The 27,686-nt window shown below is 38.3% G+C and overlaps 1 protein-coding gene across 1 annotated transcript in view; it reads right to left on the bottom strand.

The window, feature by feature from the left end:
- The window catches only part of OXCT1 (3-oxoacid CoA-transferase 1), a 146,190-nt gene that overhangs the window by 59,608 nt on the left and 58,896 nt on the right, over positions 1-27,686 (bottom strand). Inside the window, exons 8-13 of the mRNA XM_007447636.1 lie at positions 14,621-14,728; positions 13,077-13,191; positions 10,207-10,301; positions 8,374-8,422; positions 2,723-2,795; positions 2,030-2,105 (exon numbers count right to left, since the gene is read on the bottom strand). Coding sequence (XP_007447698.1) covers positions 2,030-2,105; positions 2,723-2,795; positions 8,374-8,422; positions 10,207-10,301; positions 13,077-13,191; positions 14,621-14,728 — 516 coding nt within the window. The remainder of the gene's footprint in view (positions 1-2,029; positions 2,106-2,722; positions 2,796-8,373; positions 8,423-10,206; positions 10,302-13,076; positions 13,192-14,620; positions 14,729-27,686) is intronic.

Here is a 27,686-nt window from a genome sequence, read left to right as displayed (position 1 = left end):
CCCGTGCGGAGCACAGGCTCCGGACGCGCACGCTCAGCGGCCATGGCTCACGGGCCCAGCCGCTCCGCGGCATGTGGGATCTTCCCGGACCGGGGCACGAACCTGTGTCCCCTGCATTGGCAGGCGGACTCTCAACCACTGTGCCACCAGGGAAGCCCGATGAACATTTTTAAACTAAAATAACAATATAATCCATAATCTACTAAGAGTTCTGACTATTAATACGTCAATTATATTTTCCCCTTACATTTTAAATATGATTGATGATCATTTTTTAAAATTAATTAATTAATTAATTTTTGGCTGCATTGGGTCTCTGTTGCTGCGCACGGGCTTTCTCTAGTTGCTGCGAGCGGGGGTTACTCTTCATTGCGTGCGTGGGCTTCTCATTGCAGTGGTTTCTCTTGTTGAGGAGCATGGGCTCTAGGCGGGGGGGCTTCAGTAGTTGTGGCACATGGGCTCAGTCGTTGTGGCTCACAGGCTCTAGAGCGCGTGGGCTCAGTAGTTGTGGCGCACGGGCTTAGTTGCTCGGCGGCATGTGGGATCTTCCCAGACCAGGGCTCGAACTCGTGTCCCCTGCATTGGCAGGAGGATTCTTAACCACTGTGCCACCAGGGAAATCCCTGATGATCATTCTTTAATACACTCAAACTCGGTTCTCAAACTTGGTTACATATTGTAATCACCTAGGATTGATTTTAAAATGCCCAATTCCCAGGCTATATCTCAGATTAATTAAGTTGGGAACTCTAAGGGGGGGCACCGAGGTATCACCATTTTTTAAAATTCCCAGGTGCTTCCAATATGCAACCACGTTTGAGAACCAGGTTATAATAACAATTAAAATTGTAAAATAATGTTTTGGGAGATCATAGATCAAAAAAGCTAAACTAACACAATCTCTAACATTGTTATCAACTATATTAATTCACCTTCCTCAAAAAATGAGTAGAGAAAAATCTAAGAAATTTCAAAAAACAAAAAACTCTCATCATAGAACATCAGCCTCAGTTACTTAAATTCCTTGTAGCTGATAATTCAGAGAAACACGCAGAAATCCTTAAACACACACATTAAAAGAGTAACCTGAGCTACCAGCCAAAATGCGTTCATAATCATAGACACACATTCATTGTTGTTTCCATACACACATCAGGAAGCACCAATCAGGAATGTAAAGAGCCACACTCATAGGGCTTCCCTGGTGGCGCAGTGGTTGAGCATCCGCCTGCTGATGCCAGGGACGCAGGTTCGTGCCCCATTCCGGGGGGATCCCATATGCTGCGGAGTGGCTAGGCCCGTGAGCCATGGCCGCTAAGCCTGCGCATCTGGAGCCTGTGCTCCACAGTGGGAGAATCCACAGCAGTGAGAGGCCTGCGTACCACAAAAAACAAACAAACAAACAAACAAAAAAACGAACCACACTCATAAATCAACTGATTACAGTCCTTTTTCCAAAGCTAATTCCAAGAGGCTTCTTCCTTGATCTAAGTCATTAGTAAATGAAAACTGTTTGCATTTCACAAGCATGTTTAAACATCACAGGTTTTGTATTCCATAATAGAAGAAAATGTGATTGATTACTCATGGGGTCACATGACTAATCAAGAGAGGATTTTAATCACTGTGAATAAGAAAATAATAGAATTAACATAAAATTAATGAACTTAATTGTACTTTCTAGTTATAAAAACTGAGTTATAATAAATATTTGTATTTCTTACTTTTATCAGAGTATAATTAACCCATTCTCTTTTACCTTCCTCAGTTTTCTATTCCTCCATGGAAAATTATGCTTTGACCCTGATCTTACCTATTTTTAGTCCCAACTACACAGTAAACTGGCAAGGCTAAATATTTTCAGTATTTCCTTTACTAGAATTTGATTGAAATAAGAAATACATATCAAAATATTTATTTTTGTAACAATTATATTTGCACTCAAAGCAATTTGACAAGATTTTTCTTAATATTTCAAGAATAACTATTCTGACCCAGGCATAATTCAGAAGAAAACATGTCTACTTACTGGTATCATCCAGTTAGCCAAGTCACCATATTTGGAAACCTGCATGGCTCCTAGCATTGTTAGATTGACATGTCCCCTGAGAAAGATAAAGAAGAAATATAAAGCCAACTTCACAAGCTTTATGTCCCTTCTGCTTGAAATTGTCAGCAATGAAAATGGATAATTCTAACCTCCCCTGCACCAAAGTACATTTGCTTTCCTCCACTCAACACCTGCTTTCCAAATAGACTGGCTCAAGCTAGTGTAGAGAAATAACGATTGAGAGTTCTTTTAAAAAAATTATAGCCTATACTGTCTCCAAAAACAAATTAAAAACAGGTGTACACAGTGAGTTTGTTTCCTTCAGGGAGTGAGAATATGGCTAGATTTGAAAGCAAACACTAGCTAGAAAATGAAAACACAGTTTGTAGAAAATGTTAGGATCCTCAGAAAGAGCCTTCAAAGTGTTTACTTCAGTTTAGTTGGCACAGATATATATTCCATTTTGAGGGTTCCTTTGATAATAGCGGGCTGGAAGTCCCAACTGCCAACATTCAATGTGAATAATTTCACATCTTGGTGCAGCCAAACAAGCCCATGATCATTTTCTGGCTGGGAGAGGTGTCTATGTTTCAGAGTCTTGCTAACAGACTCAGGGGATGACTCAGCTCATTAAACGTCATGTGAAACATGAGGGGCTCCGTTATTACATACCCTCTAATCATCGCAAATGATTCATCGCTGGAGAAATAAGAGGCTCCTGGAAGAACAGTAACTGTTTCCTTGCCTACACAGACACACACACACAAACACACACACACACGGGAGAAAAAGAGGAAAGAAAAGGCTATTAGATTTCTAAGAGTGGAAATCATGGTGGAGACACAGGTCTATACCTTCTCTGTTTCCTACAGAACTAAGGGTCCCTTAACCAAAATGTGGCAGCAACAGGGGTATGGGAGACACAGTGGGAACTGTTTACCTATGAAGAAAAGCATTTTGTCACTAACATTGTTCAGATTTGCCCTTGCATGTTGATAATAAAAAGCAGCCCAATGTTTAATTTTATTATTGTTTTGAAATTCTCTACAGACAATGCACCCCTCTACTATTATTACATAACCATCCTCGCCTCCCACCAGACTCAGTCCCTTCACAAGCCCCTGTTAGATGCTAATAGGAATGAGGAGGAAAGGAGTTGCTGGGATGCACCTGTCAAAACCCATGCTACTGTAAGTCACTAGAGCAAAGCTACTGTGGAACAGACATGAAGGAATACAACTTGAAGGGAGTGACACAGGAGATGCTCCTCAGATATTTCTTAAAATTCAGTAAATAACCTAGAAAGAAAGGTCCCACCTAATTCCTTAACATCACTGGGACTGAATCTCTTCTTCCATCTCTCTCTCTCTCCTTCATTTTTCTTCCCTTGCTCCTATGTTTCTACTAAAACCAAAGAAGGTCCTCTTGGAAGGACCTCTCACAAAACTTACATCTCATAATAAAAGTCCAGAACTGGAAAAGTTCTTCAAGGTCATACAGTCCCCACACAACCCATAATATCACCTGACTCAAACTTGAGCTGCTTTTTTCTTGTGACCTGTCTGTGCAGGAGCTTTAGGTGCCTAGGAGAAGCTTCTGGTCTCAGTAGAAAAGTGCTCACATGCCACTTTGCCAAAGGTAAGTCAACTGTCTGATAACACCTCATGCCATGGCCCCAGTGTGATAGGGCAGACAAAAAGAAGGGGAAGAAAAGTGATTCCAAGATTAGAACAGAGAGAAGCTCTTGGACACAACAGGACCAGACCGATCTGATCGTGCTCAGCTGTGCAACAACAGCTATAACCTCAACTTCTCAAGTCTTCCCTGAGAGTTAACTTCTCCACCAATATCCCGCTCCATTTGAGCTCAACTGTAAAGCAAAGGTAAGACTATTTATATCATGCTGAATTATTTATCGGCCAAAAAGTTTGATTCTAAACAAAGGAAACATTTTCACATCTTTTAAAGGACCACAAAGCTGAAAAGCTTTGGAAAATACTTTCTGGTGCGGTTAGTAGGGGCTGGCTTTTAGACAGCACATAATATTTGAAGAATTAAATGAAATGGTGCATGTGAAGTCTTTAACTCTAGTACCTGGCATAGAGAAAGGACTCTGTAAACATTACTTTTATTATTGTCATTGTTATTATTCCTCACTGCAAACCTGCTTGTGGAAAAGACAGTGCCATTACCCCTTTAGGGATAAATGCTACAGGGGCAAGCAATTCACTTTTATGGTGGGGTTATACACCAGCCCGTGAACTCCAGGTTTCAGGACAAGTGTAATACAACTAAACCTTATCCTAACACAACTTTCACGCCCAGCAAATACAGTTCCTCGCCAATCCTGTGAGGTGGAGAGGCAAGGAAGAACTTGCAGGCTGAAAATGCAGAGAAACAAAAAAATCTCAATTCTTTGTTCTCTATGTGATAAATCACAATGACTTCCAAAAGGCCATCTCAATCAGCTGGTAGTACATAGAAGGCATTATTTACCACTTTATAGGAAACTGAGATCAATGCAGAGAGCTTCAGCTCTCCCCCTGTGATTCATGAAGGATGGCTTTATTAAAGAGCCCAGAAAATAATTCTTATGAAATAAAGTTATTGTCAGGCCCCTGCTAACACATTCTGGCATCTTATAAATACATTCTTTGGAAGCAAAGTTAATTTTCATAATTTTTAATATACAAAATCTAAACAAAAAAAGGTATCCTGAAGTTGAATCCATGCTTTTCAAATGCAATGTCCAAATTTAGTCAAGAAACAATTATAATCAATAATACAACCAATATCTTAAAGAAAAGCGTCTTTCTTATTTGATTTTTCCTAATTGATTCCTGTCTCCTCCAAATTTGCTCTGTGTATGTCTATATCCTCTAATGATATTCAGGCAATAGAGTTATTCAGTTTCATAGTTTTGAGTCCTTTGACTCATGATGTAACATGTCATTCACTCAATATCAAGTAAATGTCTACTCTGTGCCTTGAACAATGTTACACACAAAATGCAGATGCCCTAAACGAATGGTTCTCAAACTTTAACACCCATCAGAATCACATGGAGGGCTTATAAAAATGCAGACTGCTGAGCTCAACTTCCTAGAGTCTGAGAATTTCCATCGCTGACAAGTCCCCAGTGATGGGGATGCTAATGCTGTGGCTCTGGGGACCACACTTTGAGAAACACTGCCCCAAGAAAAAGGAACATAATACCCAGCAAGAGAGATGAATATACACAAATAATTACAAGGCAAAATGTGGTATGCTTATGAGACACTAGATGTGTTGTGGGTTCGAAGGAGGAGCACTTCTGAGCCACAGAAGGATCTGGAGAGGACAAATGAACTGGGATTTCAAGCATAGGTATAATGCATTTCAATAGGACATTACCAATAAAGAGATGGGGATAAAAAAGGAAGGGATAGAACAAAACAAAAAATGAAAGGCACAGCAAGAGCAAAGTCATGGAGGAAGGAAAGCACGAGTCATGGTCAGAAAAGATCCAGCAGTTCAGTATGGGTGGACTCAGAAGACCTTGTAGGGCACAGAGAAAGATAAATTTGAAAAGGTCAGTCACAACCATTAGATAGATCTTGAATGCCATACTATTTGAACTTTAATGTTCAGGCCTGTGATTCTTCAGATGTGGCACACAGACCTCTAGAGCAGGCACTACTGATGCTGGGAGCTGGATAACTGTTCTGGTTATTGTAGGATATTTAACAGCATCCCTGGCCTCTACCCACTAAATGCCAGTAACACTGGCAATCAAAAATATCTCCAGACATTGTCAAATGTCCCCAGGGGAGAGGAATCACTCCTCTTTCCCACGGAAAACCACTGCTCTAGAGGTACATGGCAGGAACCACGGATATTCAAAAGCTGTGAGATTAACACGGTGGTTCTTTCTAAGTAGTTTTAATCAAAAGGAAGTCATTTAAAACATTATTTTGATATTAAAGTAAGAAAATAATATTAAGAAACAGGAAAGAATGCAAAATGCACATTAATATGAAAGCTAATGTGAGATTTATGAGAAATTTCACAATTCCATTGGGATACTGCAAATCTTCCTGGGACCTTGGAAATGTTCTAAGCACTGCCTTATGCACCTCTGTAAAACTCAGGTTATCAGTGGATATAGCTCAACGTGCAGAGAAGGCCAGGGGCCAGGAGCAGGAGACCCTGTGTTAGTCCAGTCCCTAGCAACGTAATCTTGAGAACATCACGTCACTTTTCTGGGCTTGATTTCCCAATCTGTACAAGTTTTCACTTGAGGTTCAAATGATTTAATGTATTTGAAAAAAGTATGCTGTAAGCTATGTAGTACTATGCAAGTGGTCATTCATTGTTATATAACCATATGAAATTATTATTTAGAAAAAGGTAACCTTAGAAATAGCTGTATTATTATTTTAAAATTTTAATACACTGATTATGCCCAGAAACATAACTCTTTATATTCCTTCCAAGGGATTTCTATAGAAATCATTTCAAATTAACACAAACAATGGGCTGATCTTCCTGGTAATTTCCAAACTTGCGGAATTGCAGAACCACCAATTTATATTCTGGGTTCTCAAGTTCAAAGTATTTCCTCCCTAACTTAGTTCCAAAGTCAAAAGCATCATAAATTCCAAACAGGACTTTGATGAAAGAGATAGGATATTATTAAACTATTCTGCAGCCTGGCTTCCCCAAAGCAATAAATTCTTGTTTTACAAAGTAGTTTAAGATTATACGTGATATCTCAGAAGCTGACATCTAAAACTGGTGGCTTCATCAGGATCAAGCTAAAGCTCAATGGAATCAGAAACGCCTACTGTCCAATGATGTCATTGAAAAGATTAACTAGTTTTCCAAAGAAACTGGGTTTTATGAGCTCAAGCCTGATATTTGGAAAATGGAGTTATTCATTTTGCAAATAACTCACTAACATTAATTAATTAAACCAAGCAGCAAATATTTTCACAGATCAACGAGCTATTGCTAAAGGGTACAGTACAATTAAATTACAGCCTTGGTTAAATGTCATTGCTTTACCACAGTGGGCCTTTCAGAGTTGAGTCGTGTTAACTAACTCAACTATTCAACCAGAAGCTGTTTTACTTTCAAAAATCCTAAGCATCAAACATCCATTCTACTTGGCAGCTGGCCTTTATGTTTCAGCTCTTACTTCTTCTCTTCTGAAAGTTACACACACTGTTTTTGAACATGAAGTAACAATAATACTTTTGTGGGGGTAGAGTGAATAGGAGTAGAAGAACAGTAAAGAAAAACATGCTAGAATATAAAAATTAGCTTCTTATGGACAGCCCCATTCTAAGGATAATCTTTAGCCCTAACATGGTGGCAGTGCTGCCTCAAGCATGGGCAAAAGGTCTGACCTGTTTTTCCTCCTCTAGGCTGCTGCTACATGTGACCCTATGTCCCAGTCAAATAAAAGGCTAATAATAAAAGGCAAAGCATATGAATGCTAATAATAAAAGGCAAAGCAGGAATAAAGGAGAAGACAGGCTAGAGTCCCCAGTACAAAGAAACTCTGTATTTATTACTTACATCACTGGGTTGCACTGAGTGGCAGAGTACATCCTTAAGCACCCCTGAACCTTTGAAGGATGCTCTCCTAACTCTGATGTCGATTAGAGGAGAGTAATTATCAACCACAACAAAAACCTCAGTGCACCAGATCCTGGTTTTGGCCACTATGGATCCACTCCCCACCTTCTCATCAAGAGAAAGCAGACCTATTTCAACCTGGGATCGGCCAATGGGAGGCACAAGCAGGAGACCCAGCAGAGAAGACCTCTATTCTCACCCCCACCCAGATTTCTGCAACATGGTCATGTTCCTCTACAAATACCCTGCTTCCTGTTAGGTGGCCCTCTCCCACAGCTGCCCCTTAAGGCCTAGGAGTGATAAGAACTCCCTGTGGTGCTTCAGCATCCTTTCTGGTTTCCCTTAATCTTGTCTGCACCCTTGTAAACTGTCCCTTCCTTTAATTCTCCTCGTTACCCCACCTGAGAGTGTTCTCAGGACGCTGACTGATTGACCCACCAAAGCTCCTACCATTATATGTAGCCCCTCCTGCGATTTCTCCTTTATCTTACTCTGCCTTAAATAGGGGAGACCTCTGACAGGCAATCCGGACCAAGAGGGCACTAGGAAGGCTTCTCTCTCGCTTCCTCCATGAAAAATACAGTGTCTTACTCTCCAGGAAAAGACAAAAGAAACAAGCCCAACTCGTTGCTATTACTTGGCAGAGAACTAAATTAATAGCAAAGGAGAAGGCTGGAAAAACATGTAATGAGTGAGTTTACCTGCATTGATTAGATCTGCATCAACTTCATTTTCTAACGGGTAAGGACCCTGTCAAATAAAGCACATGTTCAATTAGGAAAAGAAGTTTCTCACTGAATCACACACTAAAACTGAAATATAAGTAACTTTGCTTAAAACCCTAGGAAATCATGAAAACCCTAGGAAATCATCAAAAGACTTGAGGTGAATCTTTTCAAAATAACCCCAGTGTTTTCATGGCTCTGTTTTCCACGTTGATTTGTCTTTTCTATGCTAAAAACTGTGCTTGGGTAAGTGAAAAATATTTTCTAAAAACTACCAAATTCTGAAAGAAATGTTAAGCTGTTGGAAACACAGGTCAATAAAAACGTAATTATTTAGTACCTACTATGCAGCCGATGTTATTCAGAAATCTTCCTGGTAGTATATCAATGAATACAAACTAAATGGCTGCCTTATTTGGCTAGAAGGGTCTGGAAAAGCAGTTTCAGCTTTTTGGTATGTAGCACCTAAAGTTCTAACCTTATCTCTCAGTCCATCTAAGTTTTGATACCTTTATTTTCTTTTTGCCTGGTAATTCTCACTAAGTTTTTGTTTTTTAATTTTCTATGTATTCTTAGAAACCATCTCTAATTACTTGGAGTGAGTAGTTTCATAACAAAACATTTATTAAACGAAAAGGGAGGAAATGGAGAAAGGTAAAAGAAAAGGTCTAAATTAGAGCCAAGAATGAGGAAATATTGGCTGTGAAATTTTAACATACTTCCAAAAAAAGGGACCAAAAATTTATTCTTTGAATAAATTGAAACGGCAACTAATGTTTTAGACCTGTGTAAATTTTTCTTTAAACAGTGACCAGGGGTAATTCATATTGACTTATTTCCCTTGTCTTCAAAATGAGGGAACTGGTCACTCTAGATAATCTCTAAGGTACCTTAAAAATTTAAGTCTTTGACTGCAATATGAATCTGCTTTTATCCAGACTCACATCATTTTTGTGTTTCTGAAAGTGAACACAATTATTGCCTCTATCAGTATCAACTACACTCTCATGACCATTATTTATATTTTAAATACTGGATATACATGTTCCATATGTACAATTTGTACTGCATTAACAGTTAAGAGCTACTGAAAAACAATCAAAGATTAGGAATATTATAAATTGTCAGACTATAAGTAATCTCTGCCATAATTAATAAGTAAATAAAAAATGTTACCCAGGAAGCTTAAGTATTTCTTAATTTTATTATAATATTGAGTAAAGAGAATGGCCAAATTCTATGAGAATACTGAGCCCATCTGGAAGGTTAATCTTGAGGAAGGGAAAATTCTACCCTTTTGAACAACTTGGCCTCAAAACGAGTATTACATGAGGAGAAGTTCTTGAATTAATCAACTGTCAAAAAATGTCCTGTCCTAAAGTAGAAATGTTACTCTTCAGTTTCTCGTGCTGAGACTTACTGATTTTTATTTAATGTAGAACTGTTAATGACCTTCATTATCTTGTTCAATCACACAAAGGTTAAAAATAACTACCTAAACAGGATGGTGTGAGATCTCTGAAGCAGATGCGGTAGGGGAGATGGAAGCTGATACAGGGACAAAGGAGGAGCAGTCGGAAAGCTCATAGTCAGGAAACTACCACCTAGTCCAAAAAATACAACATGACGTGCTCACAAGTACCACCATTTTATGGGAAAAGTTAAATATTTTATGATGAGGATAAAAAGAAAGAAAAACAAGATTGGGAACTTTAAGGTAACAACTCTCAGTCATAAGAAGATTTCACTATATAAAATATCTCATTCTCCATCAAGATTGAATAAATAAAACTTTAATTTCTATCTTACCAAACCCAGGACTCCATTTTCACTTTGCAGGTGGACAGTCATACTGGGGCTGATAAAGTTGCTGGCCAGAAGCGGTATTCCTATGCCCAAATTAGCTGGAAAAAAAGACGTTAAGGTCCAGCATATAAAAGATAGGTTATGTCATAAATCTACATGAATAAATCTGAACATAGGCCTTCTTTAAAGGTACTTACTCTGAATGTAATCACTGAATACATTCTCCCACCACCCTCTAGGTATTATTTTGTAATTTTTTCAAAAAGAAAATCTCTTAATCACAGCTTTCCCCATAAAGATATCAAAGTAGTGGCTTCAGAAAACTAGCCAAGAGGTCCTTTTAATTGTAAGACATAGTTAGCAAATTTGGACTGTATTATGATTTATTATGACTGATGTCTGATATAACATGGCCTGACCTTTGTTTAAAAGCATTTTTCACTATCCAAAACTGCAACTGAAAATAAAGATGATTGAAATATTCTAAAACGGGCTACCACTTTTGAATTTTAAAAAAAGTTTTATGACAACAGCAAAATGTCTGCCTAAATTGTATAGATTCCTTTGGATCACTGTGATAGCATCCATTGGTAACTGAACCTTCCTTAAGACATAAATAGGATGGTGGGGATATTTAAGGTTCAGTGAACACATTTGAGACCATATTAAAAAAAAAAAAGCTGTGTTACAGCATCAAAGAGCTAACTGGCTGGGATTAGCAGATGCAAACTATTATATATAGAAGGGATAAACAACAAGGTCCTACCATATAGCACAGGGAACTATATTCAATATCCTGTGACAAACAATGAAAAAGAATCTGAAAAAGAATCTATGTATGCATAACTGAGTCACTTTGCTGTACAGCAGAAGTTAAACACAACATTGTAAATCAACTACACTTCAATAAAATTTTTTCTTAAAGGAGAGCTAACTGAGGGTATTAAATCTTCTTCCTTAGGTGATCAAAGTTCTGACTTGAAAGCAGTTGTGTGGATTCGACCTTGCCTCTCAATACAAGCAGGCTAACCAGATCAGCCTGCTGGGAATTCCCTGGTGGTCCAGTGGTTAGGACTTGGCACTTTCACTGCTGTGCGCCTGGGTTTGATCCCTGGTTGGGGAACTAAGATCCTGTAAGCTGTGCACTGTGGCCAAAAAAAAAAACAAAAACTGACGCTGTCTAAACTGCTGTCCACCACCACTGCAAACCACAGACTTTGACAGAATTAGTGCAAAGAATGATGGCACTCTGATGAGATTCTAATAACAGTGAGTGCTTTGTGAATGAAGTCCAGAAAAGATAAAGTTTGTATATGCTGCCGTATTATAGACTACAAAGGCCAGCAGGACAACTCAACATGCCAGGTCACCTCTTGTGAATACAGTAAGTCTATGAAGCTATGATGATAGCTTCTTGGTTCACCTCTTACCAAATCACCATCTAGTGTAGACTTATTTGTACTTCATTTCTCACAGTGATGCATGGAACATACTGAGGTATTAATTCCATTATAATTATAAGCAGGCATTTTCAGGTAAGGGCAACCCAAATTACAAGTTTTATACCCCCCCCCTTTCATCATATGCTATAATTTTCTCAGTTCTTTAGTATTTTTTAGTGAGTCAAATACCAGGGAGAAAAAAGCCTATGTAATTTGGGTTGAAAAAGAGTAGGTGCTATGTATGGAAAGACCATTTATATGAACTGACTTGCAAATATTTTTCATAGGCAATACAATGACAGTGAATAAAGGATACCTAGAAGCCATTATATCTAAAAATCAGCATTATCATAGAGTCAGTGTTAAAATATCAATGGTAAACCAATTGACTGGAGGTAAGAAGAAAACCCAGAGACTAGCTTTCACCTGTTCAGTTCACTTGGTTGACTCTATATCTTGCTGATACTGGAGGTGGGAGAGGAAGCACTATTATACTCTCTTCCCCTATGTGAATTCCCACCATAACCCAATGTGTAAACTGAAAGATAAAGAAAAATGAAGTGGTGGAGGTAAAAAGAAAGTAAAAAAACAGTTCTGTCAATATCAGTCTGAAAGAAGATTTTTTATGGACTAGGGGAAGCTGAGAGAATGGAGACACATGTCATGTTTCTACTACTTCCTGTCCCAGGCCTTTAAGTATGGCTTTACTGGATTCACCATTCAACAGATATTTATCTTATCATACACTATTTGAATTTATACGTATTATTTGTGTTATATAGTTCAACAGCTGATGTCTTGAAAATCAGCAAAATGGCGAATAGACTCACTGTTATTTAAACACATTCAAAATCCAAACACTAATTGCACTAAACCATCTTCACCTACCTCTTTTTTGACCAAGTATTCAATATCTACAGCAGAATTTGAATCATTCATTGAATACCCTTACAAAACATCAGACATAAAAGGGTACATTCACAGAATCTTTGTCAGGGGAAACAAGAGGTTGTTAAGAAGTTGGATCTTACGTTTCAATGAGTATGTAAATGTCAGAACACAGAGAAAGTAAATAGCACTGGTTATAAGTAGTACTTCTGAGATCTGAAACCCTCACCTTGGGCAATCTCTTCTCCCAATTACCCTTAGCCACATGCCAAATTATACTGAAATTCCTTATATATTAGAGAACAGCTAAGGAAATTTTCAGTCACCATTTTGTTTCAAGAAGGCAAAAGGATTATAATTCTAATTTCATTTATCTTGATATCTTTAGGTTATATGCCACATTTGTAAAAATTGATCAATTGCTTTAGACGTTACAATGGACTAGAAAGGAATCACTATGCAGGAGGCCTAGTAACCTGATGAATATGTAAAAAGTGAGGGCTACGCCTTTGCCCAGCCCACGGGGCAAGGAATAAAGGATACCATACATGCCATCCTCAAATTCAAGAGCTGCACGCTTGATGATACGTTCCCTTACATTATCTCCAGGTTTACCAGATGTGGTTTTTACATCTTCCTCTTTCCGGATTGATAAACGCTTTAAAATAAACAGAAATAAATTATTCATGGTTGAGGTATACTTTGTATTTTAACACTACTGAAATACAAAACTCTCTCCCGTTACTGCTATAAGGCAAATCTGTAAGATAATGTAGAGAATTTTTAAATTTAAAAAGAATACTATGGATAAAATTTGATGACAGAAATAATTCTTTAAAATGTAAGTGAAAAGACGTCCCTGGTGGTCCAGTGGCTAAGACTCTGCGCTTCCAATGCTGGGGGCCCGGCTGCAATCCCTGGTCAGGGAATTAGATCCCACATGCTTCAACTAAGACCCAGTGCAGCCAAATAAGTAAATTTTAAAAATAAATAAAACAAACAAATTAATTAATTAATTAATTAAAAAGTACGTGAAAGAGGTCAGATGTTTGAAGAGGAAGATATAATTGTTCTGTCTCTTTGAAGCAAATAATTCTTCTGTTACTGTCACACTGAGTGCCACTACTGTTACTCTAAGACTCCTGCAACTAAACTCTCCTCAGGTGCTCTGGGATGGAGCCAGAATAAAGAAAAGGGAATAGACCTTGGGACTTTATTTTTCCAGGGCTGCGAGAATGTGTTTACCAGGTATTGCTGATGCCAATTGCCTATTTCCACATGCAGAGTCTAGACTGGTTTTGCTATAACTGAATCACAGGAATCATAGAAATATCCAGAAACCAGCCAGAAAACTATTTCCGTTACTAAATCTCCTTGATACAGACTCTGGTTCCTGTTTGCAAATGTCCTGTTTTTGATCCCTGGCCCCTGACATTAGTTTTAGATTGCAGAATGCCTTTGATGTCCGCGGGTAGAGGGTATCTCTGAATCCACGGTATCTCTTACTGCATGTCTATTCTGTTGCCGATCCCTAGACACTTCTGAATTTTGATATCAATTCTGGTCCAGCTGGTCTTCATGCTCTCAGTAGCCTTAGAGTACCTCCAATGCTCCCGGTACCCACTCCTTGCCATGATCTCATACCCACCAGCTTCCCAGAGCCCAACACTCATGGGAAATGATGTTCTGTCTGGACTCTATAATGTGCAAAGACTTCAAGATAGATAGACAGCTCTAAACACTCAAACACTAAGAGTCCAGCAGGGGTAAAGCCACCAAAGACCTGATTATCCTTCTCTACCCTGTATGACAGCCAGCCAAAACAATGCATCATAAATTAGGACAGTTACAAAAGCCTAGAAGACATAGCCTAGAGAAGCATGTAACTTGATGATATACACAAGGAACGGTTGAACTGGACAATTACATAGACAATCATGTCCCCTCAAGATAGACACATGAGAAGCTCCTATTAAGATTCAGAGCAAGACTTCCTGTTCAGCTCTAATTCCTTACCATCTAGAATAGCCCCAGGGACACATCTCTGACAGATCCATAAATACTGACAGACAAGCTAAGTCAATTACCTCAATTCTTTTCTCATATTTTTCTCCCTTTATAAGGCGATGTACATAAATTTTAGGAATATGAATGTCTTCTGGGGCAAATGATCCAATATCCACAATTTCTTCAACCTAGGCAAAAAGAAAAAAAATTTTAATTATATAGTGAGAGCTTAAACTGAATATTTTTTATTAAAAAAAGATGAAGTATATGCATCTTTACATCCAACTTAGGCTGGATATACAATGTAAGTATACATACACACACACATGCACGCACAAATATACATACAAATCAGACAGAGAAAGAATAAATACACAGGCAAACATACAAACTTCCAGATCCACAAAAATAGAAGAAATTCAAATACATGTGTCTGAACATAAAATACAAAACATAAAGCTCTAAAACTTTGCTTAAAACAGCCTCAGTTACAAACTTGTCCAAGGGTTTGTCAGTACAGCTGCTTGAACTTTCACAAATTGCAGCTCAACTATGCAAAATCTGAAAGCACATCCCTTAAACCCAGATTTTCAAAATTAATGGGAAATTTATCATATCAAAGACAAAAATCTGTAACAACATCTGCTTGGTCAATTGCTTTTTAAATATAGATACAAATGCTATTTGTAACCATTTTTATTTATTCCTGTAATTAGCTTCCTAGGATCGTGATAGAACTGCAATTGCTGAAATAATTTTACTTTAAGATTGATCATTAATTTCAATATGGAAATTTGAAAAAGGAATTATTAACTAATAACTGGCAATTCTAAAAATCAGAATTAAAGTTATTCACAGAGCAAAAGGGAATTTTATAGCAATACTGAATGCCCAAGTTAGTCTGTTATTTTAGAATTCATTTTTAAAGAAATCATTTTTTTACATCAACACACACAAAAAAACTCAGAATAACAAGGATCAAGAAAAACTACAGTCAACATCGTTGAGATCAAAAAATTATATTTCTGGGGACTTCCCTCGTGGTCCAGTGGTTAAGAATCTGCTTTCCAATGCAGGGGATGCAGGTTCAATCTCTATTCGGGGAACTAAGATCCCAACATGCCGTGGGGCAAGTAAGCCCGTGTGCCATAACTACTGAGCCCACGCTCTCTGGAAGCCAAACGCCACAACTAGAGAGAAGCCCACGTGCCACAACTAAGACCCAATGCAGCCTAATTAATTAATTAATTAAAAAATTTTTTTAAATTAAAAACAAAATTATCTTTCTGGTGCCAAGAAAAATACCGTCTTGAAGACTGAGAGTGCTCAGCTTAATAGATGTCATACCCAAAGCAAAGAACTATCTGCCAATGAATTGACTTGTACAAGGAGAGTTGTATTATACCGTCTCCTTAAATGAGTAACTGAACTCTCCAGAAGTTTTTGAGGTTAAGCACCCCCCTTCCTTTCTGCTATTCTACCATGTATGCCCACACCACACTCCCTCCACAATGAAAGAATAACAGGGATTAACAAGAGTCATTTTCATTATTGTGCACTACTTCTAAATAGCTGAAGAAGAATAGGACATAATGGATAAAAGCTATCTTCTCTGATAAACAGAAGGATCTTAACAAAAATGAAACAGGAACTCCAAAGAAGAGTCAATAAACATGTGGGCATCCAAGTTGAAACAGTGGGTAGAGATGTCCATCTATACTCATATGAGAATGAGTCAGAAGGCAAGGGGACTCCCCATCACTGTACTCCATATCTTCTCCTCCAAACTTCTCTATGCTCTGATATATCGAGAGCATAGCCTTCACTTTTTTACATATTCATCAGGTTACTAGGCCTCCTGTATATGGATTCTTTTCTAGCCCAATGCAACCAAGGTGGTGACCAGGTAAACAGGAGGTGGACACAGGAAATGCAGAGCAGCCGAGCACTACTGCTACCTCTTCAACTAGCTGGAAATTTCAGCCATTAGGGTTCATTCACATCTTTACATTTATTCGATTCAAGCCTTCAAAGAAGTTCTTGACTTTAAAAATTTATCCTGAGGATATATATGAAGAATGACTATTCATGAAAATATTGACCACAGCATTTGTTAAAATAACAATGAGTTGGAAACAACCTGAAGGATCAACAATAGAATAATGGTAAAATATATATGGTGCATCCACATGATAAATCAGTATTATGGCTCTCATAATATTTAATGACATCTCATAACATAATGCTTCATAAAAATGCAAGATTCTATATAAATATTTACAGATATGCTCTTCGGCTCAATTATTTCTATACCTACAAAAAACTGAGAGGAAAAACACATAGGAAATTAACACTGAAATGTTAATCATTTTTATCCCTGGGTGACAGTGCTAAGTTATTTTTGTTTAATTTTACTTTTATAATCAAGAGGTGAAAAACCTACAAAATTTTTTTAAAAGCTGAAATAGACATTAAGTAGATAGTTTCCAAAACTAGGAAATACAAAAGTGGAGGATGTGATAAATTGCTTAGTTAGCCATGTACCAAAAGGACATGTTAAAAAGAAAATAGAGACTTAAGAAAAACCATGATTTCTAAACTCTAAAAGCACTTACAACATTATGAAATAAGTTATGGAAACACTTTTTGTTTACAGTTTTGAAGATAATGCAAATTATTCTCCATACCTCATGCTATTTCAAAAGTTCAGGCCCTCCTGTCTCTTGCTTGAATTATTGCATCAGCTTCCTAATTGGTCTCCCTACATCTACCCTTCAGCAGGAGCGAGAAACATAACGGAAAAGAAAAAAAAGTAACCCTTTTCACTTAAACCAAAACTGTTGATGGTAACCAATCGCGATTTTCTTCTGGTTCCACCGAAGAAAGTTTTGACAAAAAACACCAAATTAAGACCAAGTTTCTTTACCAAGGGCAATTACATCATGACTTTCACAACAAATGGAGTGGAAGAATGTGTCCTGCTAAAACAACTCTGATGAAAAGCAAGAATCTGGTTAAACATAATCAGTTCCAAGCTTTGTCATCCTAATATGAATGATTTTCATATTGTCAAAAATGCATGGGCAGTATTTGTCAACACAATACCAACACTCAACAGTATTGAAAATTTCTATACAAAAATCAAAGCTTTCTCAGAGCTGGTTAGCAGAGGAAGAAAATATTTGAAGTACAAACCAAAAGAAGAAAACATGCTTTCAGACAATCTGTGAAAAGATTTTACAAAATAAAAAATAAAAAAATAAAAAAAAACTGAAGAGGGAGAACTATCTTAATGCTAGCTATTGAAGGAATTGAAGGCTTCTGTGCTGGTTTTGGGTGATCTTGAGAAATAACAGTGAGAAAGAACCAATGTAGTGGGGGAGAGGGGGGATCTGGTGAGATCAGGCAGTAACATGAGAGTCAAAGGAAATCTGAAAAGAAAAAGATGAATAGAACAAGTTCGTTAAGGAAGAAGTAAAAATAAAAGCTCACAAGAGCACTCACTAAGCATGGCAGAAACGTACCTCCTGAAATCAGAAGTGGGTAAGACAGAGAATAAAGAACAAAGAAAAAGCCTCAGTGCAAAGCACTGGGCATGTTTAAATGTCCTCGGACAAGGTCAAGATGTAAGAGAGGTGGTAGCTAAGAGCAACCCAGGCTTCTCCCTGGCACGATGCATAGTCCTTATGCAGCACCATCTAGTACGTCCAGAAATCCAGACACTTGATGCTTCTCTAATTAGTACTTGTCTTTGATTATTAGCAGGAAAATAGAGGCTAGGAAATGTTAATTATTATTGATTTGAACTTTGTTTTAAAAGGTTGCTTTCTCTACCCTGTACCCTTCCTACTTTATAATTCTGAAAAGTTGTATTTTAAAGTTCAGAGAAGGATAAGAATTCATCCTCAGGTGACAAGTGTTTTTGTTTTTACTTGGCTAACATTATATCTCAGGTAAGGTAACAGAGGAGCAGCAGGGCAATAACCTTCTTATTTTTTAATTTTATTTTACTGACAACCTCAGTCGAGTGTAGCCACAAAAATGGGCCCAGCCCTGAAGGTTGTTAGTGGAAAAAGCTGCACACCTGCAAACCTCGCTGTGTAATACAAAGTGAGGCCTGTGGCGCGAGGAAGGGGAGGAATCACACTGCAGATTTTTTTCCTGAGTCATTTTAATCTTCGAAAAGCCTTAGGATGAATATTCTTCTTTTGTCCAGAAATTTTCAAAGCAGACAACAGCAGCAATAAATGGCTAGAATCTTATAACACTAGGTAATCCCAAATTAGCAAAAAAAAAAACCTTGGAAGACTAGAAAAATGGAAGAGGGAAGCAATGAGCAATAACAGAAAAAGTTACAAGCTAGATGCAGAGGTGTTCTGGATACTAATTTAACCCAGAAAAATGGGGAAGAGAAAGAGGAAATGTGGAGCAAAAGGGGGGGTCAGCATGCAGGGCATCCCTCCCAAAATATCCAAAGGAGCAAGAAGGTGCACATCTTCTTAAGCTTCATGCTAAGGGGTAATTTGACTAGTACAAAAATATAGAAGAACATGGCATGAAAGCTAAAAAGGCCTGGGTCAAATACATAGGGTCTCAGATGTCTCTATAGAAAAGAACAAAGACTGAAAAGATTAGTGGCTATTAATGAATTTGCAACCTTATAAACGATTGTAACTACAATTGCATAGTCACTGAAACCTTGTAGATTGGACCTCATGCTAATGGACATTCTCCAATGTCTGGTGAAAATAAGCTGACAAAAGAACAAGCTATGTCAAGAAAATATGCACATGCCTGGGAAGCCACTGACCTATGATGAGATGTGGTAAAATATATTTAAAGTGACTTTAAAAGGAGAAAGAATATCACACTAATGGCCATATAATCAGAGTGCTCACCAAACTAAAGATGTAGATGGCTTATCTTTAACAGAAATGACGAAACTAACTCAGAAACAAGATAGTGATGTAAGATGGTGATATCATGGGAGATGCCAATTATTTGAACATCTTCTGTTCATCATATTCTGCTGATAAATTCTATATTGCCTTCTGACAAGTTCTAGTTTTCAGAATGAAACAGTGAGAGAAACCATGATTCAGGACTTCTAACCAATAAGGATAAACTGCTTGGTAAAGTAGAAATGACGGAAACCCTGAGGGAAAGTAACAATGTAAAACTGGAATTTGTAATAGATCGGGAACTGAATCCCGGGCATACATAGAAACGTATCCTGTTCTTTGAAGGAAAGCAGATTTCGAAAAGTTGAGAGAAAAAAATAAAGATCAGGATCAAGTGGTCAGAAACTCTAAATGACAGATGGATTCACGAGGGATGTGAGGCTCTCAAAACCCCCATTCTGACAGTATGAAAACGGATCATCTTGACGATGAGAGAATGGTATATACAGAAAGAATATAATAACATGGATAGCCATGTGTTTCCTCATATTTTAAAAGGGCTATCTACAAAACAGAAACAGACTCACAGACATAGAGAACAGACTACTGGTTGCCAAGGGAGGGGGAGAGGGAGAGAGATGGACTGGGAGTTTGGGGTTAGTACTATAGATGCAAACTATTACATTTAGATGCAAACTATTACAACAAGGTCCTACTGTAAAGCACACGGAACTAGACCTAATCCCCTGGGATAAACCATAATGGAAAAAGAATATAAAAAAAGAATGTATAAATGTGTATAACTGAGTCACTTTGCTGTACAGCAGAAATTAGCACAACATTGTAAATCAACTATACCTCAATTTAAAAAAAAAAGAGCTCATACAAAAGAGAGACACACATGACCTAGGACAAATGGATGTCACGTGAAACTTTAACAGGTAGGTCAAAGGGTACAAAACTGTAATGAGATCAGTCCTGTCCAGTATAATACTGAAGATGATGAAAGAGTGGTTTCTGGGGTGATTTTGTACTAGTTGCTGATGGGGAGTTCAGACATGGTCATCATGACTGCTAGAGAGAGAGGACAGAATAAAGAACAGCAGTTCAATTCCCTTTTACTCCTGACTTCACCATCAGGGAGAAGAAAAGGGCAGAAATAATATGGCTAAGGAAGAACTGAATTCCAAGAAGAGATACCTAGATTCTCCAAATTAATTCTAGGCTGTACCCACAAAAATTATATCCCAGGATTCTTAAAGAGCCTGAAAATATGGCCACAGAATTACAGTCAAGTAAAAAATGGCACAGATGTCAGCAGATGGAGAGAGGCAAATACACAAATATACTCCTTTTCAAACTGGGGCTTGATTCATAACAGTGTCTTAAAATGGATTATTGGGACTTCCCTGGCGGTCCAGTGGTTAAGACTCTGCATTTCCACTGCAGGGGCCACGGGTTTGATCCCTGGTTGGGGAACTAAGGTCCCACATGCCATGTGGTGCAGCCACCCGCCCCCGCCGCCCCGCAAAAAAGGATTATTAAACAAATGGTCTATAAGGTCATAAGCAGAGAAAAGAATACTGCTAGACACCAGTACAAGTCTTTCCCCACACCAAACCCTGCCAAATGAACTTCATTAACTTGCAGATCTAGCTAGCTCACTGGTGGGCCAAGAGAAAAGCACAGGGTAAGATTTCACAAAGCACCTGACCAACTCCCTCAAGTTAGAGTTTTATAGACATACTGGGAAAACGTGACTTGGTTTCATTCACTTTAAATCAACAAATATTAATTAAGCACCTACTAGATACAACAGAGAAGAAAACAGGGAGCCCATTCTGATGTACAGATAGGTAGATAACAGAAGAACCACAAGTACTTGATGGCTTGACAAGGTCTTAGAGGTCTCTGATGCTGAGGTTTTTAACTTTGGGGGAAACGTACTTCTTTAAGAATCTGATGAAAGCTACAATATCTGCTCACACAAAAATGTTTCCTGACCTGTAAAGTCCCTCTTAAGATGACAGGGGATTTGTCCATAACCATTGCCCATTTCTACCCTCTGGCCTCAGGGAGACCCCAGATTAGAAAAGAACCCCTGTTCTAGTGCTTTGATGTCTTTGGTCCTATCCTGTTCAGTGTCTTTATCAAGTCCTTAAATGAAGACAGGGAACACATCCTGAGTTCATTATGGTTAAGGGGCAGGGGTCTGGGTGCAACAGGCAATTCTGAACAGATATATTCCCATCTGTGTCAGAGAAGCCAATCTCAGGCTCATGACCTCCAAGTATTTAGCAAAAGTTTGGGTAAAAAAACAATGATTTAGGAGCTCAACCACTCTTTTAATGCTCCAAGAAGAGTATGCTCTTAGAGAAAACCTGTATCTTTATACCATAGTTATAAAGAGTTCTTTCCTGCAATTAAAACAGTGCCTAAGATAAAATTCTGTCTAGTTTTAATAGCAAGAATAGTTGTAGTTCACTTAATCATTAGTTTCCTTTAAATTATATGTACTATGGTGGGAGGGAGGGATAAATTAGGAGTTTGCGATTAACATATACACACTACTATTTATAAAATAGATAACCAACAAGGACCTACTGTATAGCACAGGGAACTCTACTCAGTATACTGTAGTTACCTACATGGGAAAAGAATCTGAAAAAGAATGGATATATGTATATGTACAACTGAATCACTTTGCTATACATCTGAAACTAACACAACACTGTAAATCAACTATACTCCAATATAAAATAAAAATTAAATTAAAAAATTGTATGCACTATCAACTATATAAATGAGTAAATTTTTAAATTTTATTATTTTATTTATTTCTTTTTGGCTCTGTTGGGTCTTTTGCTGGTGCGTGGGCTTCCTCTAGTTGTGGAGAGCGGGGGCTACTCTTCATTGTGGTGTGTGGGATTCTCACTGCAGTGGCTTCTCTTGTTGCGGAGCACAGACTCTAGGTGCGCGGGCTTCAGTAGTTGTGGCGCATGGGCATAGCTGCTCCATGGCATGTGGGATCTTCCTGGACCAGGGCTCAAACCCATGTCCCCTGCACTGGCAGGTGGATTCTTAACCACTGTGCTACCAGGGAAGACCCTAAATGAGTAATTTTTATTTGACATCTTTTGTTTGCCATTACAGTATAATTTTTCATCTAGTCCTAGCTCCATTTTAAAGCCCAACCACTGCTTTTCTTTCTTTGTAGAGCCCTACTTTTTTTTAAAATTAATTTATGTATTGTTTGTTGTTGTTTTTTGGGGGGGGCTGTGTTGGGTCTTTGTTCTGTGCACGGACATTCGCTAGTTGCAGCGAGTGGTGTGCGGGCTTCCCGTTATCGTGGCTTCTCCTGCTGCAGAACACGGGCTCTAGAGTGCAGGCTTAGTAGTTGTGGCGCAGGGGCTTAGCTGCTCCATGGCAATGTGGGAATCTTCCCGGGCCAGGGATCAAACCCGTGTCCCCTGCATTGGCAGGCAGATTCTCACCCACTGCACCACCAGGGAAGCCCCCTACTTTTAATTGATGTTATCTTGTATATTTTCTGTGTCTTATAAGCTACTTTACATCGTCTCTGGAACAAAATGTATAAAAATTAAACAGTACACTTATCAAATTGGAGAATGACACAAGGCCAGAAAGAATAGTTGATATAATGAAGATAGAAAATGGCCTCTACTGATTAGGAAAATAAAATGAGCCAATTAAGTGAATGAAATTAAGCACGGGTCAAAGTTAATATTGTAAAATAATACCTGGCCTAATAATATTTTCTAGGAAATAAAAGGGTTTAGTTAACCACCAGCAAAAAAACTATAATGTGACAGAGATACCCAGAGAACAACAAAAGACTCTTCCTTTCTCCACTTGTCCAACCTCAGAGTTGATGATAATCACCTTCGACCTGATGTTCCTCATTACAAAACAAAAGCAGTTCTTCCTCCCTACAATGTCTCATTTAAAAACATGGGATGAGAAGGAAAATGGATGAAGCAGTTTGAACTCATTAGAAGAAAAGCTTTACCTAAAATAACCTAATTTACTAAAACTGTGACTAGCAGCAAAATAGGACATACAGATTTAAAAAAAGTAAGTATTACTCACTTCATGGATTATCCCAACAGTTTATGTAGAATGGAAGAAGTGTTTTTAAACAAATTCAAAAGCAGTTAATGGTATTATTTTCATTTCCACTGACACTAATACGACATCCAAACAGTCTAGTCCATGATGGCATTCTGCCTTCTCACTTTTTATTTAACCAAAAAATGCCAACCTTCACTAAGTATGTGATTTAATAACATGCAGGCAATATTATAAATATCCAATTTTATTTGTCCTATCTTTTTCTAAAAGAAAATCTTATTAAGGCTGTAGCAAATCCAAAGAAGTAATTAAAATGAATACATCTACCCAAAGGAATTAAAATACTTCTAACGCATTCATTCAAAGCACCAGCCTTATCTATAATAGTAAGAAAAAAATTACACCATTAACACATGATCCAAGAAAAACAGCAAGACATGATATAATTAATAGAATTAACTAGGAACATTTTTCAATGAAGAGAGTTATGGAGAAACAAGGAGAGAAAAAAAGTTTGTGTTGGGTTTTACAGCCATAGAAAAACTGCCCATTAGAGATGCTAAAACTTTAAAAGGTTACTTTCTAAGACTGTTTCCTTCAGTTGGGGGCTGTTAATCATCCTTGGAGCCTTTTATAATTCAAGAACACAGTACTTAACACACAAACTGCAAAGAAGACTTGGGTTAAACTCTAACATTTCCAGAACACAGATAATAGCTGCTTAACCCAGCAGGGACTGTGACTCAAATTCAGTTTGTGAATGGCTCAATTCCTAAATTTAAAATCGTTTAGCATGTGCCACTTTGAATAAGAGTTTTATTTGTCATTTAATCTTCTAAACGTTCTCAGTATGTTTTCATTTCTAGGAAGCAGTAAGCAAAGTTGAATCCTATTTATTTCATTAAGAAAATTAAAATGCCATGTTTGTTTTCCCTTATTTAGTGTAATAAAGTAGTCATAAGATGCAAAAATAAATAAACTTCAAAACAAAATTCTTTCCTCTCTCTGTAGCTCAGTTTCTAAAACTAGACCTTTAAGTCCTAAAGACATTCAAACATATTCATCACATTCTCAACTGTGATTTTAGCATTAAGATCAAATGACTCTTCCCTTAGGACAACTGGCAGAGACACACAATCAGTTTTACAGTTGGCATCACTTGTTTTGATACCGAGCAGGACCTGTGGGGCTCCTGGGCGCAAAAGTCTTTCAGTGTTCCCCATTTCTTGATTACAGGAAACAGGTTTCAGCCTCCAGGACCTTCCCTGCGTTCCAAAAGGCAGGTTCAAACAATTGAAGGGAAAGAAGGGGATGCAGAGACAAGGGAGGAACAGTCAAGAGAGACAATAATGCAGCCTTGGGGCGGGGTCCTGGTTCCCATCAAGGAATATCCATAACAGTATTTTTGAGCTCTTTTGCAGATACTAAAATCCCCACTAGAGGGGAGAAATTAATGATATGCTGCCCACAAGCATGTAGACCCCAGACCAGGTGGAACCAGAAGGTTGATAATGCTGAATCCCACTTACCTCACCACCAACCAATCAGAAGAATGTCTATAAGCTGATCATGCCCTCTTTGAACCATTACTACAAAACTTCTCAATACCCCCCAGCTGGGGACACATGGTTTGAGGACATTAGCCCACTGTGGCCCCCTTTGCCTGGCAAAGCAATAAAGCTATTCATTTCTACTTTACCCAAAATTCTGTCTCCAAAAGTTAATTTGGTGTCAGGTACAGAGGCCTGATTTGGCTTCAGTTTTCAGTGTTTTCCAACAAATTGAATTTCAGCCTCTAGTCATCACTAGGAAACCAGTCCTAACTCTGAAGTTATCATTCACAGCAATCACTGAAACCTACAGTGAATAAAGCGGATCAAGGTCCCGAATCTAAAATGTCTTCTGAGAATGCATAGCTCATCCCCAAAACTCAACGCCATATCTGAAAAGTTAAGAATGACAATTAAAAGAAGCATGCTGGGGACTGAACCCACGACCTTGGCATTATTAGCACCACGTTCTAACCAACTGAGCTAACATGCTATGCAGCTCAATATCAAAAAAACAAACAACCCGATCCAAAACTGGGCAGAAGACCTAAGTAGACATTTCTTCAAAGAAGATATACAGATGGCCAACAAACACATGAAAGGATGCTCAACATCACTAATCATTAGAGAAATGCAAATCAAAACTACAATGAGGTATCACCTCACACCGGTCAGAATGGCCATCATCAAAAAGTTTACAAATAATAAATGCTGGAGAGGGTGTGGAGAAAAGGGAACCCTCCAGCACTGTTGGTGGGAAGGTAAATTGATACAGCCACTATGGAGAACAGTATGGAGGTCCCTTTAAAAACTAAAAATAGAACTACCATATGACCCAGCAATCGCACTCCTGGGCATATACCCTGAGAAAACCATAATTCAAAAAGAGTCATGCACCATAATGTTCATTGCAGCTCTATTTACAATAGCCTGGACATGGAAGCAACCTAAGTGTCCATCGACAGATGAATGGATAAAGAAGATGTGGCACATATATACAATGGAATATTACTCAACCATAAAGAGAAATGAAATTGAGTTATTGGCAGTTAGGTGGATGGACCTAGAGACTGTCATACAGAGTAAGTCAGAAAGAAAAACAAATACCGTATGCTAACACATATATATGGAATCTAAAAAAAAAAAAAAAAAAAAACACAAAAAAAACCACAGACATAGGGAATGGACTTGAGGATACGGGGAGAGGGAAGGGTAAGCTGGGATGAAGTGAGAGAGTGGCATGGACATATATACACTACCGAATGTAAAATAGATAGCTAATGGGAAGCAGCCACATAGCACAGGAAGATCAGCTCGGTGCTTTGTGACCACCTAGAGGGGTGGGATAGGGCGGGTGGGAGGGGAACGCAAAGGGAGGAGATATGGGGATATATGTATAGCTGATTCACTTTGTTATAAAGTAGAAACTAACACACCACTGTAAAGCAACTATACTCCAATAAAGATGTTAAAAAAAAAAAGAAGCATACTGATCTTTTAGACAGAATTTCCCTTCTCCCATTAAAGAAAAGGTGGCTGTGATTGATAGAAGAGAGTAATTTACGATGTCAGCTGTTTGTAAGAGAAGGATTTTTGTCCGCATGATTCTAATGCCAAGTATTTCACTGACTTCTGCTATCCTTAAAAAATGAGATAACAGGGCTTCCCTGGTGGCACAGTTGTTGAGAGTACGCCTGCCGATGCAGGGGACACGGGTTCGTGCCCCGGTCCAGGAAGGTCCCACATGCTGCGGAGCGTCTGGGCCCGTGAGCCACGGCCGCTGAGCCTGCGCGTCCGGAGCCTGTGCTCCGCAACGGGAGAGGCCACAACAGTGAGAGGCCCGCGTGCCGCAAAAAAAAAAAAAAAAAAGATAACAGAGTATGATATAGAGAACTGCATTTGGGGTCAAAAGATGTAGATTCTGGGTTTTAGGTCTAATATCTTCTTGTACTGTGTTCTTATGAGAACCACTTAAGGCCATTTCATCTCTAAAATGTGAAAGTTGAAATTTAAGTGACGTCTAATATTTTTCTAGCCCTTACATGTTATAAGTCTACATCAGTTGCTGGATGGTCCACAACAAAGACCTCAAAGTACACACATTAACCTACAGTATCTTTCTAATTATTCTGGATTATTGAGCCCTAGATCAATCCCCTTTTACTGGGTGTACTTTGTTAAAGGCAACACATGATTTTAATTCCATGCCACTTAGTATACCTTCAGCACTCCTCTGCACTTGTGTATATGCTATGCCAATTCTCTCCTGACTAACCAGCTGTTGCATTTACAAGGCCAGTTTATTTGCCACTAATTTATCATCTTTTGCAAATCTAGTTAACTACCATATGGCTTGTTCTCCTTTAGCTGGGCAATAAAAGCCTACTGAATCAGACACACTATTCCAGCCAGCATTAAAATGCACACCATGAGTTAGTGATCCCAGAGAAATCAGAGGAACCTAGTCACCATAATAAGGAAGGGAATTACAGAACACCTGGTGGCAGATTATCAAGCCTCTCAAAGAAAGGCCCAACAAAGACCTCAACTATAAAGTCGTCAGGAAGAACCACTGAGCATAAGGCATTTTTTACTTTCTTATA

Source organism: Lipotes vexillifer, unplaced genomic scaffold, assembly GCF_000442215.2.
Source record: "Lipotes vexillifer unplaced genomic scaffold, Lipotes_vexillifer_v1.1 scaffold386, whole genome shotgun sequence".
Lineage (NCBI taxonomy): Eukaryota > Metazoa > Chordata > Mammalia > Artiodactyla > Lipotidae > Lipotes > Lipotes vexillifer.
Note: the sequence above shows the minus strand (reverse complement) of the source record. Positions and strands in the feature narration are given on the sequence as shown.